At 43.0% G+C, this 20,270-nt stretch overlaps 1 protein-coding gene across 3 annotated transcripts in view; it reads left to right on the top strand.

Moving 5' to 3' along the window:
* The window catches only part of ME1 (malic enzyme 1), a 400,997-nt gene that overhangs the window by 64,843 nt on the left and 315,884 nt on the right, over positions 1-20,270 (top strand). For all 3 annotated transcript variants that reach the window (XM_026654431.2, XM_024193234.3, XM_026654437.2), the window contains exon 2: positions 9,126-9,259. In XM_026654431.2, coding sequence (XP_026510216.1) covers positions 9,126-9,259 — 134 coding nt within the window. The remainder of the gene's footprint in view (positions 1-9,125; positions 9,260-20,270) is intronic.

Raw genomic sequence — 20,270 nt, forward strand, 5'->3', positions numbered from 1 at the left:
ATGTTTGCCCGGTGCATTTGGGACAAGTTCTCCCTCCACTGTGTCTGCTGGGCTGCCTGTGCTCGGGAGCATGCCATTAGTTCAGCAAACATGTCTTCCCGTGTCCTCTTCTTCCTCCTCCTAATGTGCGCTAGCCTCTGGGCAGATGTGGCTGTGGGAATTGGAAAAAGGGAGTGAATTCCTGAGACAGATCAATGTATCTGTGAACAGAGAACATAGTCTTGCTCTGTGAACAAGACCATGCAGAGCACCTATCACACGCGCACTGAGGACAAGGTCGAATTTTCGGCCCTCGCCTACAGTGCCTGCGGTCTTGCTGTGGCGAGCTGAGGAGCGGGGCAGGACACCGGACTTTGTCTAGCTGGCAAACATGGTAAGCCGTAGACTTGTGGCCGCTTAAAACTTTAAGAGTGGCACTGGCCTCCTTTCACATAGAAAGCAATGCGAGTCTCTGCTGGCAGCAATCCTGCAAGCATGAACTCTGGCCCTGTCCCACCCCCTCGCGGCTGTAAACCGCGTGGCTGTAAACCGGCGGTTGCAGTTCTGTAAAGGGACGGGCAAGCAGTCCCAATACTAACTTTCCCCTACCTAATTCACAGCAGGGAGTCATGCCTGACATCACCCTCCTGAAGGTCTCCGAGAGCCAGAAGGAGAAGATGCTCCGGGACAGCCTGCAGAAACCGGGGCCATTTGCTGCACTGCTGTGCAAGGCCATGATCCCGGAGTACCTGCTGGCGTTGTGGCAGGGAAACGTGTCCTACCACGGGGGGCCTAATAAGCTGTCCCTGCCCAGGAACCTGCTGATGAGGCTTGAAAAACACCTGCAGGAGGTGTATGAGGAGTTCTCCCCGGAGGATGTCGCCTCTATCCCCGGTTACATTGACCAGTTCTTGGCTTAGGTGCCCTTGGAGGGACAAATGACTGCAGGGTTTTGGGCACTATAATCATGAAGCGGACATTGTGCAATTTTTTGAAAATGGTTCGGACTATATATTGAGGCGCCCAAAGACAGACTAATCATGACACACTTTGCACTGATTCCCCTTTTGTTTGACTTTCCTGTTTACATGTTTTTAAGCACTTTACCCACTGTTAATATTTTCAATCTTCCTGTTTTGTTGCAAATAAATGTTTACATGTTTTAAAGCACTTTAGCTACTGTTAATATTTTAAATATGCCAGTTATGTTGTAAATAAATGTTTAGATATTTAAAACACTTACTGCTTGATCCTTCCCCTGAATCTGTGTCTGGGGTAACGGCGGGGGACGGTTGGTAGGGGATCTCTGTGAGGGTGATGAAGAGCTCCTGGCTGTCGGGGAAATCAGCGGTGCCAGCGCTGTCGACTGCCTCGTCCTCCTCATCTCCTTCTTCATCTTCCCCATCCGCTAACATGTCGGAGGAACCGGCCGCGGACAATATCCCATCCTCAGAGTCCACGGTCAGGGGTGGGGTAGTGGTGGCGGCCACACCTAGGATGGAATGCAGTGCCTCGTAGAAACGGGATGTGTGGGGCTGGGATCCAGAGCGTCCGTTTGCCTCTTTGGTCTTCTGGTAGCCTTGTCTCAGCTCCTTGATTTTCACGCGGCACTGCGTTGCATCCCGGCTGTAGCCTCTCTCTGCCATGGCTTTAGAGATCTTCTCATAGGTCTTTGCATTCCGTCTTTTGGAGCGCAGCTCGGAAAGCACGGACTCATCTCCCCACACAGCGATGAGATCCAAGACTTCCCGATCCGTCCATGCTGGGGCCCTCTTTCTATTGGATTGCACGGCCATCTCTGCTGGAGAGCTCTGCATCGTTGCCACTGCTGCCACTGCTGCTGAGCTCGCCACGGTGTCCAAACAGAAACTGCGCTTCAAACTGCCCAGACAGGAAAAGGAATTCAAATTTTCCCGGGGTGTGGCTGGTCAGAGCATCCGAGCTCGGACTGCTGTCCAGAGCGTCAACAGAGTGGTGCACTGTGGGATAGCTCCCGGAGCTATTAGCGTCGATTTCCATCCACACCTAGCCTAATTCGATATGGCCATTTCGAATTTAGCGCTACTCCTCTCGTTGGGGAGGATTACAGAAATCGATTTAAAGAGAGCTCTATGTCGAACTAAATGGCTTCCTGGTGTGGACGGGTGCAGGGTTAATTCGATATAACGGCGCTAAATTCGACATAAAAGCCTAGTGTAGACCAGGCCTTGGTGTCTGATGAGTCAGAGTCTCCTGTATTGATGGGTACTGAATGGCTGTTGGTACCGAGATCTGCAGGGTCTCTGAAACTTTACCTTTCTCTGGTAGCCTGGTTCTCCAGAACCATCAGCACAAGGCGAATAGCCATCCTTGCCTCCAATGTCTGCTCCTCCTCTGGACTGTGTTGAGGACTCCTCTTCAGATTCTCAGATCTTTGTGCAGGGATTCCCTACATATCGCTATGGCGCATCTCTCCTCACACCTTAACTGAGAAGGAAACCCCAAGGGAAAGACCATGTCATGCCTCACTGGTACAAGCAGCATTGGATGCCTCCCTCTCTACCTCATGATCCCCCCAGTGACCATATTGGAACCCATGGGCAGCCTATTGTCAGCAATTTTCAAGAGCTCATAGCTGTTCCCATAGGGATCATAATGGAAGGTAGTCTACTTCTCCATTTCTCCCTCCTCAGCCCCTACCACACAAGGAGTCTTTTGAAGAGCAAGAGCCTGGAGCAAACAAAAAGGTGACACCACAAACTAATATATCCTCATCTTTTCCAGATGAGGCTTTGATACATTCTCTGCCTCTATATACCAAGGATTTTAAACAGTTTCAGCAGCTGATAAAATGGATTGCTGACTCACTTCAGATTCCGGTGGAAGAGGTCCAAGAGTCACAATATAACCCTTGGCCATCGTCCACACAACAGTCTCTGCATAGGAAAGATAGAAGTATGGCAAGAGACCACCATGGCTTAACCAGGAGATCTTCAATGATCTGAGACTCAAAAAAGAGTTCTACAAAAAGTGGAAACTAGGTCAAATTACAAAGGATGAATATTAACAAATATATAGGGAGAAAATTAGAAAGGCCAAGGCACAAAATGAGATTAAACTAGCTAGAGACATAAAGGGTAAGAAGATAATATTCTACAGATACATTAGAAGCAAGAGGAAGACCAAGGAGAGGGTAAGTCTGTTACTCAATCAGTGGGGGAAAAACAATAACAGAAAATGTGGAAATGACAGAAGTGCTAAATGACTTTTTGTTTCTTTTCACCAAAAAGGTTAGTCGCCATTGGACGTCTAACATTGTGAATGCCCATGCAAATGAGGTAGGATCAGAGGCTAAAATAGGGAAAGAACAAGTTAAAAATTACTTATACAAATTAGATGTCTTCAATTCACCACGCCCTGATGAAATACATTATAGAATATTCAAGGAGCTGACTGAAGAGATCTCTGAGCCAGTAGCAATTATCTTTGAAAAGTCATGGAAGATGAGAGAAATTCCAGAGGACTGGAAAAGAACAAATATAGTGCCCATCCATAAAAAGTGAAATAAGGACAACCCAGGGAATTACAGACCAGTCATCTTAACCTCAGTACCTGGAAAGATAATGGAGCAAATAATTAAGCAATCAATTTGCAAACACCCAGAAGATAAGGTGATAAGTAACAATCAGCATGGATTTGTCAAGAATAAATCATGTGAAACCAACCTAATATCTATCTTTGACAGGGTAACAAGCCTTGTGGATTGGGGGGAAGCAGTAGATGTGGTATAATTTGCCTTTAGTAAGGCTTTTGAATTTGATACTGTCTTGCATGACCTTCTCATAAAAAAACTAGGGAAATGCAACCTAGATGGAACTACTATAAGGTGGGTGCATAACTGGTTGGAAAACCATTCCCAGAGAGTAGTTACCAGTGGTTCAGAATTAAGCTGGAAGCGCATATTGAGTGGGGTCCCACAGGGATTAGTTCTGGGTCTGATTCTGTTCAATATCTTCATCAATGATTTAGATAATGGCATAGAGAGTACACTTACAAAGTTTGCAGACGATACCAAGCTGGGAGGGGTTGCAAGTGCTTTGGAGGATAGGATTAAAATTCAAAATGATCTGGACAAACTGGAGAAATAGTCTGAAGTAAATAGAATAAAATTCAAGAAGGACAAATGGAAAGTACTCCACTTGGAAGAAACAATCAGTTGTACACATTGTGACAAAGTTCCTCCTCTGCCTTGGTGGGTCCTGCACTTTCTGGTGGATTTGCTTACCTCAGAGATTCACGGCAGCCTTCAGTTTGGCCGTTTTTGCTAGAGGCTCAAACCTGCCGTTCACTCAGCTAACCTCATTACTGGCCAGCATGGGGGAAACAGAGAACAATCTCCGCAGTCTCTGTTGTCCCACCTAGTGGGTCAGGGACAGGCCAGATCCCTTTCCAAATTAGACCTTCCCCTCTGGTGTGTCTCACAGACCAGGTCAACTCCTCCTGTGTCAGATAGGGAGTTGGGTGGATGGGGAGAACCCGGGCCTGCCCTCTACACCGGGTTCCAGCCCAGGCCCTGTGGATAGCAGCTGTCTACAACATCTCCTGTATCAGCTGCGTGACAGCTAAAACTCCCTGGGCTACTTCCCCCTGGCCTCCCCCCAGCACCTTCTTTATCCTCACCGCAGGACCTTTCTCCTGAAGCCTGATAACGCTCGTACTCTTCAGTCATCCAGCAGCACGCCTTCTTGCTCCTTGCATGCCACCCACTAACTGATGGGAGGTCCTTTTTAAACCAGGTGTCCTGATTAGCCTGCCTGCCATAATTGCTTTTAGTACATTCTTAATTGGCTCCAGGTGTCTTAATTAGCTTGCCTGTCTTAGTTGGTTCTAGCAGGTTCCTGATTGCTCTAGGGCAGCCCCTGCTCTTGTCACTTAGGGAACAGAAAACTATTCATCCAGTGGCCAGTATATTTTCCTTCTACCAGACTCCTGCACCCAACTGGTCTGGGTCTGTCACAACATGCAAAATGGGAAATGACTGCCTAGAAAGAAGTACTGCAGAAAGGGATCTAGGGGTCATAGTGGATCACAAGCCACATATGAGTGACCAGTGTAACACTTGCAAAAAAGCAAACTTCATTCTGGGATGATTAGCAGGAGTGTTGTAAGCAAGACATGAGAAGTAATTCTTCTGCTCTACTCCACACTGATTAGGCCTCAACTGGAGTATTGTGTCCATTTTGGGGCACCACATTTCAAGAAAGATGTGGACAAATTGGAGAAAGTTCAGAGGAGAGCAACAAAAATGATTAAAGGTCTAGAAAACATGACCTGTGAGGGAAGATTGGAAAAAATTGGGTTTGTTTAGTCTGGAGAAGAGACGACTGAGAGGGGACATGTTAAGAGTTTTCAAGTACATAAAAGGTTGTTACAAGGAAGAGGGTGAAAAAATGTTCTTGTTAACCTCTATGGATAGGGCAAGAAGCAATGGCCTTAATTGCAGCAAGGGCAGTTTAGGCTGGACATTAGGAAAAATTTCCTAATGGTCAGGATGGTTAAGCACTGGAATAAATTGCTTAGGGAGTTTGTGGGGTTTCCATCATTAGAGATTTTTAAGAGTAGAAAGAACAGGAGTACTTGTGGCACCTTAGAGACTAACAAATTTATTAGAGCATAAGCTTTCGTGGGCTACAGCCCACTTCTTCGGATGCATATAGAGTGGAACATATATTGAGGAGATATATATATACACACATACAGAGAGCATGAACAGGTGGGAGTTGTCTTACCAACTCTGAGAGGCCAATTAAGTAAGAGAAAAAAACTTTTGAAGTGATAATCAAGATAGCTCAGTACAGACAGTTTGATAAGAAGTGTGAGAATACTTACAAGGGGAGATAGATTCAATGTTTGTAATGGCTCAGCCATTCCCAGTCCTTATTCAATCCTAAATTGATTGTATCTAGTTTGCATATCAATTCCAGCTCAGCAGTCTCTCGTTGGAGTCTGTTTTTGAAGTTTTTTTGTTGTAAGATAGCCACCCGCAGGTCTGTCATTGAATGGCCAGACAGGTTAAAGTGTTCTCCCACTGGTTTTTGAGTATTATGATTCCTGATGTCAGATTTGATGTCAGCTACAGGCGCCAACTTTCCAACGTGCCAGGGGGTGCTCACTGCTCAACCCCCTGCTCTGCCCCAGGCCCTGCCCCCCCTCCACCCCTTTCCACTCCCTCCCCTGAGCCTGCCGTGCCCTCACTCCTCCCCTTGCCTTCCCCCCCCCCCCTGAGCCTCCTGCATGCCACAAAACAGCTGATCAGGAGGTGCGGGGAGGGAAGGGGAGGCACTGATCGGTGGGGCTGCTGGTGGGTGGGAGGCACTAGGAGCGGGGGGCGGGAGCTGATGGGGGCTGCTGACATATTACTGTGGCTCTTTGGCAATGTACATTGGTGAATTCTGGCTCCTTCTCAGGCTCAGGTTGGCCACCCCGGTCTAGATAATACTTAGTCCTGCCATGAGTGTAGGGGACTGGACTAGATGACCTCTTGAGGTCCCTTCCAGTCTCACGATTCTATGATGTATTAGCGTTATCAGTAACTGAGACTACTTGATTCTGTCAAAACTATGTTGCCAGCTAATGCACCACATACATGTAAACGAGCCAACAAAAAGTATGGTTCTCCAAGCAAAAAACTGAGTTTTTATTTTTTACACCCTGAGCTGTAATCTAACCCCACTGTGCTTCTCTGGAACAGGGGAAAAAAGCGAGAAAGCACATAGACCTTCCTAGCTGAGGATTCCGTTACTGTCATTTACAATAAGGCTCCTTTACACCACTCTGGCAAGGTTAAGGAGCCTTAATTGACTAAGTATCAGAGGGGTAGCCGTGTTAGTCTGGATCTGTAAAAAGCAACAGAGAATCTTGTGGCACCTTTAAGACTAACAAATGTATTGGAGCATAAGCTTTCGTGGGTGAATGCCCTCTTCATTAGACGCATGTAATGGAAATTTCCAGAGGCAGGTATAAATATGCAGGCAAGAATCAGTCTGGAGAGAACAAGGTTAGTTCAATCAGGGAGGGTGAGGTCCTCTGCTAGCAGTTGAGGTGTGAACACCAAGGGAGGAGAAACTGCTTTTGTAGTTGGCTAGCCATTCACAGTCTTTGTTTAATCCTGATCTGATGGTGTCAAATTTGCAAATGAACGGAAGCCCAGCAGTTTCTCTTTGGAGTCTGGTCCTGAAGTTTTTTTGCTGTAAGATGGCTACCTTTACATCTGTTATTGTGTGGCCAGGGAGGTTGAAGTGTTCTCCTACAGGTTTTTGTATATTGCCATTCCTGACATCTGACTTCTGTCCATTTATCCTTTTACGTAGTGACTGTCCAGTTTGGCCAATGTACATAGCAGAGGGGCATTGCTGGTTAGCGGGTTGTCTGTGGGCGAGGACTGGCCTGCCTCCCAAGGCCTGTGAAAGCGAGGGATCATTGTCCAGGATGGGTTGTAGATCACTGATGATGCATTGGAGAGGTTTAAGCTGAGGACTGTAGGTGATGGCCAGTGGAGTTCTACCAACAGAACATCAGTGATCTACAACCCATCCTGGACAATGATCCCTCGCTTTCACAGACCTTTGGAGGCAGGCCAGTCCTCGCCCACAGACAACCCGCTGACCTTAAGCATATTCTCACCAGCAACCACACACCGCACCATAACAACTCTAACTCAGGAACTAATCCATGCAACAAACCTCGATGCCAACTCTGCCCACATATCTACACCAGCAACACCATCGCAGGACCTAACCAGATCAGCTACAACATCACCGGTTCATTCACCTGCACATCCACCAATGTTATATATGCCATCATGTGCCAGCAATGCCCCTCTGCTATGTACATTGACCAAACTGGACAAAGAAAACTGGGGTTTTGCAAGCATGTATACTTGTTAGAAAGACTTGCACAGGTGGTCATGAAGTACATTAGCAGTATTTTACATAGTTTTCAGGTTCTTCAGACAAATCATACAAACAAAAGATAGGGAAAGAAAGCATACTCTAATGTATTATCACTTCTAGTATATAATTTCCATTGTGTACTGTTTGGGCAGAAATTCTTGACAGATTAGAAAAGCACCTGTCTTCTCTTACTAAGTAAGATATTTAATGATATTCCCTGTTACTTAACAATCTGCTGCTATTGCAAAACTTTAACTTACTTACAGTCAAAATAATAGAAATGCTTCAGTGCAAACTGTACTGAAGGCCTGCTACATAAAGAACATTATGGTCAAACTAACAGGAATCTTTATTTAATAGTCCACATGCCTATCCAGTCTACATAGAATATATTAAATAATTTCATTTAATTTAAACTACTTTTCTGGATGCCTGTAAGAAATCCAGTGAACCTTTAAAATACTTTTTCAATTATTTTTAGTATAACTAAGAATTCAGTAGGATTAAAAACTATGGATTTGATCCAAAGTCCATTGGCGTCACTATGGATATTTTTCCATTGACTTCAGTGAGCTTTGGGTCAGGTCCTATGTAAATAAATTGATAGAGAAGCAGGTGTGTTGTATTGCAGCCACTGCGTTACTTATGTGAATTTTCAGCTATTATTTTCATTAGAGATCTGGAAAGATTTCTAAATATTAGAAAGCATAATTGTTTACACTAGTAGACAAAATGAAAATATTCTCAAATCTTCATCTTCAAATCTCTTAAACAAGAGTGTGTGGAGGCATTTGGGTTGTTCATTGCTCTACCTTTTGAGGTAATTGAGTGCTGCTCAGTTATTTCTTAGAGGAGTTCAATTATTTCTTCAGTTGTTCAGTTATTTCTTAGAGGAGTTACTAGGAATAATATTTCAGTATTGGAAGACTGTGACATACTGATGCTGAGGTGGAGATGTTGTAATATTGTCATGCCATGATCTCTGTGCCAATTTTTTAAAAGTTCAAAAGTTTGCATTGAGTTGAGTTAAAGTCTGGATAATAGAGTGATGGTGCTTTCAAAATACCTATTATAGATAGATAGCATTGTGGTTTTTGTTGTTTTTTGGGGGAGGTTTCCCTTCAGTTAATGGGATATTTTGATAGTGAAAAATACATGCTCTTTTTTTCCATTGTTGAATTATCCTGACGGTAATGTCATGCACTTCTTACACAGGGCATGGCTTTTACTTTGGAAGAGAGACAACAGTTGAATATTCATGGACTATTGCCTCCTTGCTTTCTCAGTCAAGATGTCCAGGTTTTAAGGATTCTCGTGAATTTTGAAAGACAAACATCTGACCTAGACAGGTAAAGTACTGCTAAAGAACCTTATCATTTTCCCCAAGTCATTGTTCAATTCCTTCACTTCTCTGTGACTGTATTTCAGGGGAAATGTTGCAGATGTTGATGAATAACCATGTTCTAATATTATATTTATTCTGTTTTGTAACTGAGGACTTTAGAAAGCTTCTGATGCTTAAAGATGGATGAAAAACATTACATTAACAAGCAGCATACATTTTGTTGCTAGAGCAGTTTTTATAAAAACTAGTTACTAATATTCAACACCTGCCTTTTTTCTCAACTGAAATAGTAATATTTGATTTTTCTTACATCAAAATTATTTCCCCAATAACAAGCCAGGGAAGAAGTAGCAGGAGCAAATGAACCTATCTGAATCAAAGTTCAGTTTTGAGAACAGTGTTCCTAATAATAAAATATAACTGAAGAGAAGTATAGAAAATATTTACTAAAATGGAATTGTTTTTAAAATGATTGTGTCATCAGTGACTCTTTAATTTTCACCATATTACCCATTTATATTTTATATACATAAACCTGAGCTCACTATCAGTAGTAGTTTGGTAAATTATTTTGAGATCTTTAGATAGGAGTTGTTATGGATGTGCAAAGTATTAATATTTTAATCATTTAAATCTTGTTTGATCACATTTTAACTTAGTCACAATCTGTTTTCAGGTTAAAATAAAATTTATTTTCTAAGAGCCCAGTCCTGCAATATATTGCGTGGAGGGAACCCTCTGCACATACACAATAACCTGTTCACAGGAAAGGTGTTGCAAGGTTGGGGTCTAATTTGTATTACTGTACTTTCAGGTTTCTAATTAAAATGTAAAAATGACATTGTCTCATCAGTGTTTGGAAAGTCACCATATACTATATGCGGCATTTTTAGAGAGAGAAAAAACACACCCCCAAGATGGAGTTATTTATTGCACTGTCCCTAGCACCTGATGCATTTTTATTCTCCTGACTAAATGGTCTAAGGAAGGATTGTTATCCAGAACTATGGTTAAGGTTAAGATTCTGTCATGGGTACTTTTACTAAAAGTCAGGTACAGGTCACGGGCAATAAAGAAAAATTAATGGAAGCCCACAACGTGTTCCTGACTTTTAATAAAAATACTCCGTGGGAGGGTCACTAACAGTCAGAGAATTGCTGAGGGCTGACTTCTGGTAGCTGCCTCAGCACTGCTGCTGCTCTAGTCCCAGTGGGGCTGACCCAACCCTGGATGCTGCTCTGGGGGCCCACCTGCCAACCGCCAGCCAGCTGCTCCGGTGGGCCTGGAGGCTGGCTGCTGCTCCAGCCCTGCACCATCCCCAGTGGGGCTGACCTAACCCTGGCTGCTACTTCAGCTCTGGGGCTGCTACTCTGGTGGCCCTGGGGCTGACAGCTGCTCCAGCCCTGCCCCAGAAGAAGTCACGGAGTCTTGGAAGGTCATGGAACCCAGGACCTATGTGACAGAATCATAACTTTAACTATGGTAAATGGAATCCAAATTGGATTTTCACCTTAAAAAAAAAAAACCTAAACAGTATCAAATATCATAAAATCATGACACAAATTAAAAAGAAAATGTGCCCTTTGGGGCAAATCAATCCCCCTTCTGCACTGTTGGCTCCTATGGGTATGTCTGCACTGCAAATTAAACACTGGTGGTTGGCCCATGTCAGATGATATAGGCTTGTAGGGCTTGGGCCTGCTGCCCTGCAGACTAAGCCCCACGAGCCTGAGTCAGCTGACACGGATTAGCTGCAGAATTTAATTGCAGTGTGTAGACAGACCCTATGAGGCTAAATAGGTGTGGTTCTCTTGCGGAAGGACTGGGCTAGGCCAACCTTAGGAAATGGGTGATCAGGGCAGTTTCCCTGATCACCAATCTCTGAAGATGCCAACTCAACCTGCTTCTGTCCCAGATGCTCTTTGGCTCAGCCATTCAGGGGGAATGCCGAAAATGTTTTCTACTCTGGACAACAAAACACCTTTGGCCAGCCCAGGGACGGGGCTGGATGTTGGGGAGATTCACAGGGGATATGCAACTATTGCATGTTGCCCTGTTATTTGTGAGTGCTGCTTGTGGCTGGGTATAGAAAAGAATGTGATATTGAATAGTCATGGGGAAATGGCCAATCCACGGATTTTTTTTTCCTCATTCCTCTTCACCCATACAGGGGCAGGGTTGGTAAAGAAAGGGGTAAGAGGGCTCTGTATGTATCCTGCATAGCTACTTCTGTTATTCCTGTCATCTTGTACATATCCCCAGTGTGTGGGCCAGCTACATTTGTTGAATTCTTGGATCTGGATTTTATCCTAAATGATGTTTGAGTGCCTTTTAATCATACATATATCTTAAAAGGACATATGGAGCACAACCCTGCAGGTCTAAATCAGAAATTCCCACTGAAATCACTGGAGGATTTGGCTGTGTAAGGACTGTTGCATTAGCCCCTACACAAAAATTCAGTGCACTTTAAAAGAAGATTCTGAGACAAAATGTGACTGCTTTAGAGAAGAACTGAAATATGCATAATCTATCCCTGCAACAACCAGTTCCTTCAATTTTAATAAAAAATTTTAGGAGCTAACAGAGCCTCATTTAATTTTACCTCTCTCCTCTCCCTCTTAACCACAAATGCATATTAATAATTTCTTTGGAAGAAAGTGCTTCTTTTCCTGTCATGATCATAATTTTGAAGCATGGAACGTTTTTATTGGTGTTGACTTCGAAGCATTTAAGGCACTGCTGAATTTAAACAATGATAGATTTTTGGCCCATAATATAATAATTAAAGTATCTTTTAGTCACTCCTGAAGATATAGACCAGAAGCTCTGTCTGATATGGGATGTTATCCATTTGAGGTTCCAGAATGTGCAAGAGAGAAACCAGCTGAGAAAACTTAAGAGTTTCAGGACAGAGTTCTATGGCAACGATTAATCAGCAAGATGGTTAAACAGTTGAAGCACATTAGTCTCCCAGAAAGCTAATTTGGAGTACATAAGTGGAAGTGCAAGGTAATAGCAGGAACTGGGAGTGGATCCATGTCTGAAGAGAAGCTTCTCATAGAGACAACAGTGATAATTTCAGTATTGGTTGATTTTTGGTTCAAGTCTGTGCTTATCTGAAAACTGTTTTGTTTGATGTCTGTTTAACAGCTTTACTTTCTCTGTTTCCCAGAGAGCATAAGAGAGAGAAGCAAATACTTGTTTTACTTGGGGAATAGGGGGAAATAGTCTTAGGAAACCCAGAGAGCTTGGAGGGTAAACTACTGCGTCAAGTTGGACTTTCATTGTTGTTTGCAGTGTTGTTGTGGCTGTGTTGGTTCCAGGAAACCTGAAGAAGAGCTCTGTGTGGCTTGAAAGCTTGTCTCTTTCAGCAACAGAAGTTGGTCCAATAAAAGATATTACCTCATCCACCTTGTCTCTCAAGTTGAAGATGTGAGCCTGGAATAGCAAAGTGCAGGGTGGGTTGGAGTTTTCATCTCTGTTGTGAGGGAAAATTGGGAAATGATCCAGGGACACTATAATTTGCGGGGGGGGGGGGGTGAGGTCCCATTTTATAAATTTTAATGTTTAACTTCACTGTAGTGCAGGGTTTCTGGGTTTTTCCTTGCAAAATTCCATTTCTTATACCTATTCCTTACCAATAACTTTTCTGCCCCGATCTTTCCGTTCAGTGGATTTGTGTCCATTCATATCACTGGTGAATATGGCTCTGTGTTATTTCCTACATGGATAATCAAGTGGAAAAAATAATCTACTATTTTACTTGTGTTCTTGCCTTTTCTTTTTCTTGTGGTTCATTTCTTAGCTGTTGCCTCACCAATATGTCCCTATCTCTGTTCCATATTATACATCTGTGTTTATTTCATTTTAAGTGTTTTAAAGAAATGAAGAAGATAAAGAAACACTTCCTCTGTATTCTTTTATAGATTTTCATACTTTCCTTTGTATTATTTTTATTCCTACACATTAAACTATTTTTCAGTTACCTAACTATAACTAACATGTACATGCCTAGTATAGGAGTCAAGTTGCATGGAAACGGCTACTCCAGAATGAACTGAACTGATTTTTTTTTTTATGGTAATGCAAACCTGCAAAGGAAACAGTTTCTTTTATCTTTAACATAGGAAAATTACTTTAAATATATGATAAGATAACATAAAGATGTCTATTGCTGCCATTTTGGCAGACATTTCTGCATTTACTAATTATGAACATGAAGATTGCAACTATAGTTGTATATAATTTCAATAGAGCTGACTTTAGTCAGTTCAGAATATACTTTATCTCCATGCCAATTAGGATTGGTTACAGTGAAGCCCAAACTTTTATCTTTCCTCAATGTGGTTCATGACATTTGATCTCTGCTTTAGTTGGGCAGTTTCAGAGCAAAAAATAAAAAGAAAATTTTGACAGCAACTTTATTTTTAGACTTTGAAATATTTGATTTTTTCCAGATTTGTTTACTTGTCCAAAAATTCTGTCAACACTTTAAAAGCTAATGAAGGGTAAATAGTGCATGGTATATAAGTGCACTCTATATAAGTGTTCATTTTAGAAAATGTTAACCCTGCTATAGTAGCTATTATGAAAAATTCTCATTATTCATTTTTTGCATATTTGAAATCAAACCTGAAGCTGGTACAGGCAATAGAGTTCATTGGGGTAGTCTTAGACTCCATGAAGGCCCAGACCTTTTACTCGGAGGAATTCTGCACCAAAAAATTAAAAATTCTGCGCATAATATTTTAAAATTCTGCATATTTTCTTTGTCAAAATAATACTATATAATCACACCAGTTTCAATTATTTTGGTAATTTATTTCAAAATACCTGTCAGCAACTGTCTGTAAAAATACAGAGATAAAAAATGTCCCCCCAGAATAGAGAATTAAAGAAACCCCCGTTTCTCTGCCCCCTCCCCCTCAGAGCCCAGCAGCGGGGGTCAGACACCCGCTCCCCCTGCCCCACGGGAGCCCAGCTGTGGGATGTCCCCCAGCCATACACTCGCACCGCTTATGCCCCAGAGCCCAGCTGCGGGATTCCCCCCAGCCCAGACACCTGCACCCCTACCCCCATTGCCCAGCAGCAGATCCCCCCCCACCCAGACACTCACGTGCACCCCTTATCCCCCAGAGCATAGCCATGGGGTCTTCCCCAGACCAGACATCTGCACCCCCAGAGATCCAGAGGGAGAAACAGTCTGATGCTGGGTCCTGGGCTTGTGTGGGGTTTCCAGCACACTGCCTCCTTCCTTCAGGGCATGTGAGGAACTGCAGCTGCCAGGAATCCTCCAGCTCCTCCTATCCCTCCCACCTCCCCGGCAGTGTCTTGTGTTTGCAAGCTGGGCTCTGCCCAGTCCAGTGGCCCCTAGTGGCGACCAGCAACTCTGCAGCCCATTTCTGTAGGAGAAAAAAAGAAATTCTGCATGCACAACATTAATTTCTGTGCAAATGCTGCATGTGCAGTGGCGTAGAATTCTCCCAGGAGTAGCCTTTCTATTACAAGCCAGGTTCGAAACTTTATGGGACCTAGTACTGTGACTTAAAGTATACCCATTCATAGCAGCACGAAACTACCGCAGTCTCCTGGGTCGCCTGGTAGCATGTAACTCTGTAGTTCAGCATGTCAGGTTGCAGCTCAGAAAGCTGCAGGCATGGCTAGCATCAGTGCATGTCCAAATGGTGATGATTGGGAGCAAAGTGGTTTGAGTGCCAACTTTTAATTTTGTCATCTCTGAATTGGTGGATGGACCCTCTGAAAGTTTACGCGGGGGTTCCCTTTGCCCCTCAATCTAGTCACAGATGCATCATCCCTGGGTTGGGCAACTTATCTGGGTCCCTGCAGATTCAAGATGTCTGGTCAGCTTTAGATATAAAGACTCACATAAATGTCAGGGAGTTAATAGAGTCTAGCTTACTCAGCCTTCCTCCCTTACATAGTAGAAAATAATTTCTTAATTGTGATGGACAATTTGTTGACCATGTTTTATATAAATAGGCAGGGAGAGGAACTGTCGACTCAGTTGTGCCAGGAGGCAGTTCACCTCTGGGATTTTTGTATAACCAACTCCGTTAATCTCAGGGCTGCTTACCTTTCAGGAAAACAGAACACATTAGCAGATAAGCTGATCAGGTCCTTCTGCAATCACCACAAGTAGTCACTACGTCCATATATGGCGAGGTTCATCTTCCAGCTCTGGGGCACTCCCCAAGTGGACCTGTTTGCAACAAGAAGCAACAGAAAATGCCATCAGTTCTGTTCCTGGGCAAGGCTCAGACCAGGCTAACTGACTGATGCTTTTCTCCTATCTTGGAAGAATTCCATCCTGTATGCCTTCCCTCCAATTCCTTTACTTCCCAGGGTCATGTTCAAAGTCAAACAAGACCATGCTCACTTCATCCTTGGAGCACTGGTGTGGCCTTGTCAGCACTGGTACTTGGCCCTACTAACCTTGTCAATCAAACCTCCGCTGTCTCTTATGTTGGATCCAGACATAATTTCACTGGACCCCAGACAGCTGCTCCATCCCAACCTTGAGCTCTCCATCTGACAGCATGGATGCTTCATGGGTGACAATCTTTGTAAGGTCCTGCTTGAAGGACATTCAGAAAGTGCTTCTGAATAGCAGAAAACCCTCAACTAGGAACACTTACCTGGCTGAGCGAAGCACTTATCCATTTGGAAAAGGTGTATCTCCAGAGCACGGACTCCTGGATCTTGTACTGGACTATCTTCTAGATCTAAAACAAACTTTGGCTATTAGCTCTACAAGAGTGCATCTGTCAACTATTTTGGCCTTTCACGTCTTTATGGATAGTAGATCCCTTTTCATCAACCCCATCCTCACCTGATTCCTAAGGGGTTTAGTAAGATTGTACCTCCACATACAAGATCCCATCCCTCCTGGGATCTGAAATTAGTCCTAGCAAAGGTGATGGGACCACCATTTGAGCTCTGGCAACTTGCTCTATCCTTCACCTTTCCATGAAGGTAGCATATCTAGTGGCAATTACTTCAGCCAGAAGGGTGAGTGAGTTGAGAGTCCTAGTGTCAGAGGCTCCCTATATGAGGATAAAGTTTATCTCCACTGTCATGCAAAATTTCTCACAAAAGCAGTCTCTACTTTTCATTTGCCAACATTACTCCCAAAACCTCATGAGCACAGGGATGAGAAAAAACTTGGTTCGTTGAATGTAAGAAGGGCTTTAACTTTCTACCAGGAGCATGTCAAATCCTTTAGATCCTCCTCGCATTTGTTCATTGTGGTTGAAGACAGAGCTATGGACCTACAAGTTTTCACTGAGAGAATCTCATAGTGGATCTCTTTGTGCATTCATTTTGTTACCAATTGGCAAATATAACCCCGCCAGCGAAAGTATTGGCACATTCTACTAGAGCACAGGCAACTTTGGCAGCTTTCTTGGCACAAATGCTTATAGTAGACATTTGTAAAGCAGCGACTTGTTCAGTGGTCCACACTTTCACTTCTCATTATGCCATTTCCCATCAGTCCAGAGAAGATGCCAGGTTCAGACAGGTTGTCTTACAGTCACTCTTCAGGTAGTCTCTGGGCTTGCCTCCATTCGTGTTTGTTTGAGTCATGGAATGGACATGTGGAATCACTTGAAGAAGAAAAAAATGGTTACCTGTCTATCTGTGACTGTTGTTCTTCGGGATGTGTTGCACATATCCATTCCACAACCCACCATCTTGCCCTCTCTTTTGGAGGGGCGTTGGGGTGACCCCACCCTCTTATACCAGCATGCAGGGTACATGGCAACAGCGGGCATTTGAGCCAACCTGATGGGTACCCTGTAACCCTCATTCAAGGGGGTGGGGTGGTGAGTTGGGGATGAGGATCGGGGGAAGGGAGAAGCTGCCAGCAGTCTCCTGGGTATATATAAATGATTATGGAGTTACCTGCACTGTACAGTTTTATCTGCTGGCTACTCCAAGACTTTTAGGAATAAAGTTGAGGCCTAATTAAACCACATTCAGTGTCTCCTGCCCTCTTTCTGGCATAGCTGGACAATGTTAAAATAAAAGTTATCAATTAATCTCTAAAACTGACCTATGTGATAACTTCAGTTAGTGCAAGGGGAGGGGGAAGAAATTGAAGAGAAAACCATCTTGCTCAAAGTAAATGTCAGGTCTGGCACAACACAAATGCCCCACTAAAGAAATAATTGGGTCCACCCTATAGGCATGGGCACACCAATGGCCCATGTTCCTGGGAGGAGGTGCTCACATGAAGCCACCATAACATTTTGCCGGAGTTAGCCCTTTGAATCTGAAATCAGCATTACGTGTAGGACAAAATATTGGTTCTCAGTACTCATGTAATCGGATGATAGAATTAAGAATGATTTCCATTGTTAACTGATTAAGCACGCTGATGAAAAGTGGCGTAAATAACAAATAATTGAACTCTAAAGACTAATTTTCATCAAGCACATAGAAAAATATAAACTGTTAGTTTTATTTTCACTTGGAAATAGGACCGCTTATGCTTAAAAATGGTACAATTTAAAGAAATTTTCTTAAAATAAAAGAACATTTTTACTTCGTTGTAAAGAGGACAGTGATCACTTGTTCTTCCTGTCCACTGAGAGTATGACCAGAAGTAGTTGATTTAGTTTGCAGGAAGACAAGATCAAGACGTTCTGTAATGGATGGTAGATAGGCTTGGCAGAATTGATATTTTATTTTTTTTATAATTTTGAGAGATATCAATATTTATTTTAAGGTATTTTCTGTTTTTATCTGTTTACATTTTCACAGTTGCACAAAATTATGGGTTTTATTTTTATCAAGTTAAATTTTCACAGTTGTGGGAAATTATGGGGTCAGACAATAATTATTTAATGACAGTAGATATTGATTTCAAAAAGTTAAAACTTCATAACTGTTAAAGCAACAATTGTCAACATCACGTATCAAAATATACAAAGTAAATATCCTTAAATCACACTCTACGTTCTCAAGCATCATTTTTCTTACTTTGCCTATCTGTACATTTTGATTGTTATTGATGGAAATACTTTTAAGTTGGTTTGTGTGTGTACTGTGAAATTGACAGTTACTGACAAAAAACTAATCCTTCCAACCCTAATCATATATCATCACCAGCCATTATTTAAAATGAAAATTTTGAGTCAGATCTTGTCATGTGTCCCTAACCTGTTTGCCAAAAGCTGGAAATGGGCAACAGGGGATGGATCACTTGATTACCTGTTCTGTTAATTTCCTCTGAAGCACCTGGCATTGGCCACTGTCGGAAGCAGAATGCTGGGCTAGATGGACTTTTGGTCTGAACCAGTATGGCTGTTCTTATGTAATTTTGTTGCTCAACAAGACAGAATAAAATATTCTTGCTTTTTTTCCAGCTCTATTGATTCTTCTGTGGGGCGGGGCGAGTTTGTCGTGTGGAGCTTAGAACCCACTCAGGCATTGTGGGGTCTGTAGTCTGAAATGAACTTAAACACTTTTTTGAATTTAAATTCTGTTTAGTGCTGGCAAAATGCCAGTTCTTGGCTGCTTCTGTGTTCTTATTGTAGTCTCCTTGGATTCTTATACCACTCCCATCACTGGTATCGGAATACCTTTTAGGTAGGCCCTTCTCCTCCCCAACCTTTCTTTCCTACATAACAGTCAGAAGAGAAGACATCCATCTCTAAAGTGAAATGGAATGTTTGTGTCATTAAGATTAGCTATAGTTGCACAAGTATATGCTCTCTCACTATACAGCATATGTATTGCTTAATGATAATTTTGCTTACATAGCCCTCATCACAGAGGGCTTTACAGACTACACACAGGCATTGCATTTCAGCTGAAGTGCAACCATCTTTAGGTGAAACATAACTGTTCAGTAATATACAATAACTCTACACAACAGGTTAGGATTGGACATGAAGAATGCCTTTTCCAGATGAAACTATAGGGAATTTTGTGTTTGCCGTGCACAAGCACTGAAGTTAGAATTTGGACATGACACCATGGTTAATGCCTATACCTATACAATGTCATCATATCTTTAATGAGCTCGCATAGTCGGAGGTCTTGATTTTATGTTTAAGAAAGAAGGTGGCTTCCATAGCAAATGAATGACAGGCTGAGTTGTTTGCTCACAGTTACCACATAGTAAAATCTTAAGTAAAGCGAAATACTCTGGGATCTCAGATACCATAGTGTGGTGATTTGGGGTTATAGTTGTCTTTTTTTTTTTAACGGGTCCTGACATCGACTTCCTGGAGTCCTTTGCTTGTGTCCTAGTGACTGGAAGCTTTTTGGGTCAATGCACTGGCTTTTGGCTGTGGGGGAGATGACTCTATGCTTTGTTGTCATCTCTGCACTGTTCACTCATACTCTAAACACTCACATGGTACTGATTAAACTCTGAAGAGTTGAGAAGAATGGTCCAGGGGTTAGGGCACTAACCTGTGGCTCCGGAGATCCAGGTGCAATTGCTCTGCCAGAGACTTCCTGTGTGACTTTGGGCCAAGCCACTTAGACTCTCAGTGCCTCATCTATAAAAAGGGGATAATAAGTACTTCCCAGCTCATAAGGGTGCTGTGAAGATAAAAACGTAAAAGATTTTGAGACACTCAGATACTGTAAGTGTGGGGTCATGTAAATACCTTAAATAGTGTAATGCCTATTGAATTATCAGTCGTCTAACTCATCAACACCAAATCTGGCAGCACCTGACACAGACATTCCTTGGAGGATTCCAATCTAATTACTGGCCTGGCCTGACCTGCTTATGATATAAGGGTATGTCTACACTACGAGAGTAGTTCGATTTTAGTTAAATTGAATATTTGCAATCGATATTAGAAAGTCGAACGTGTGTGTCCACACCAAGGACAGTAATTCGACTTTGTCAGTCCACACTACCAGGGAAAGCGTCGACATTGGAAGCAGTGCACTGTGGGCAGCTATCCCACAGTTCCCGCAGTCCCCGCTGCCCATTGGAATTCTGGGTCGAGCCCCCAATGCCTTCTGGG

The sequence above is a fragment of the Terrapene carolina genome, unplaced genomic scaffold (genome assembly GCF_002925995.2).
Source record: "Terrapene carolina triunguis isolate 2854851 unplaced genomic scaffold, T_m_triunguis-2.0 Scaffold42, whole genome shotgun sequence".
Classification (NCBI taxonomy): domain Eukaryota; kingdom Metazoa; phylum Chordata; order Testudines; family Emydidae; genus Terrapene; species Terrapene triunguis.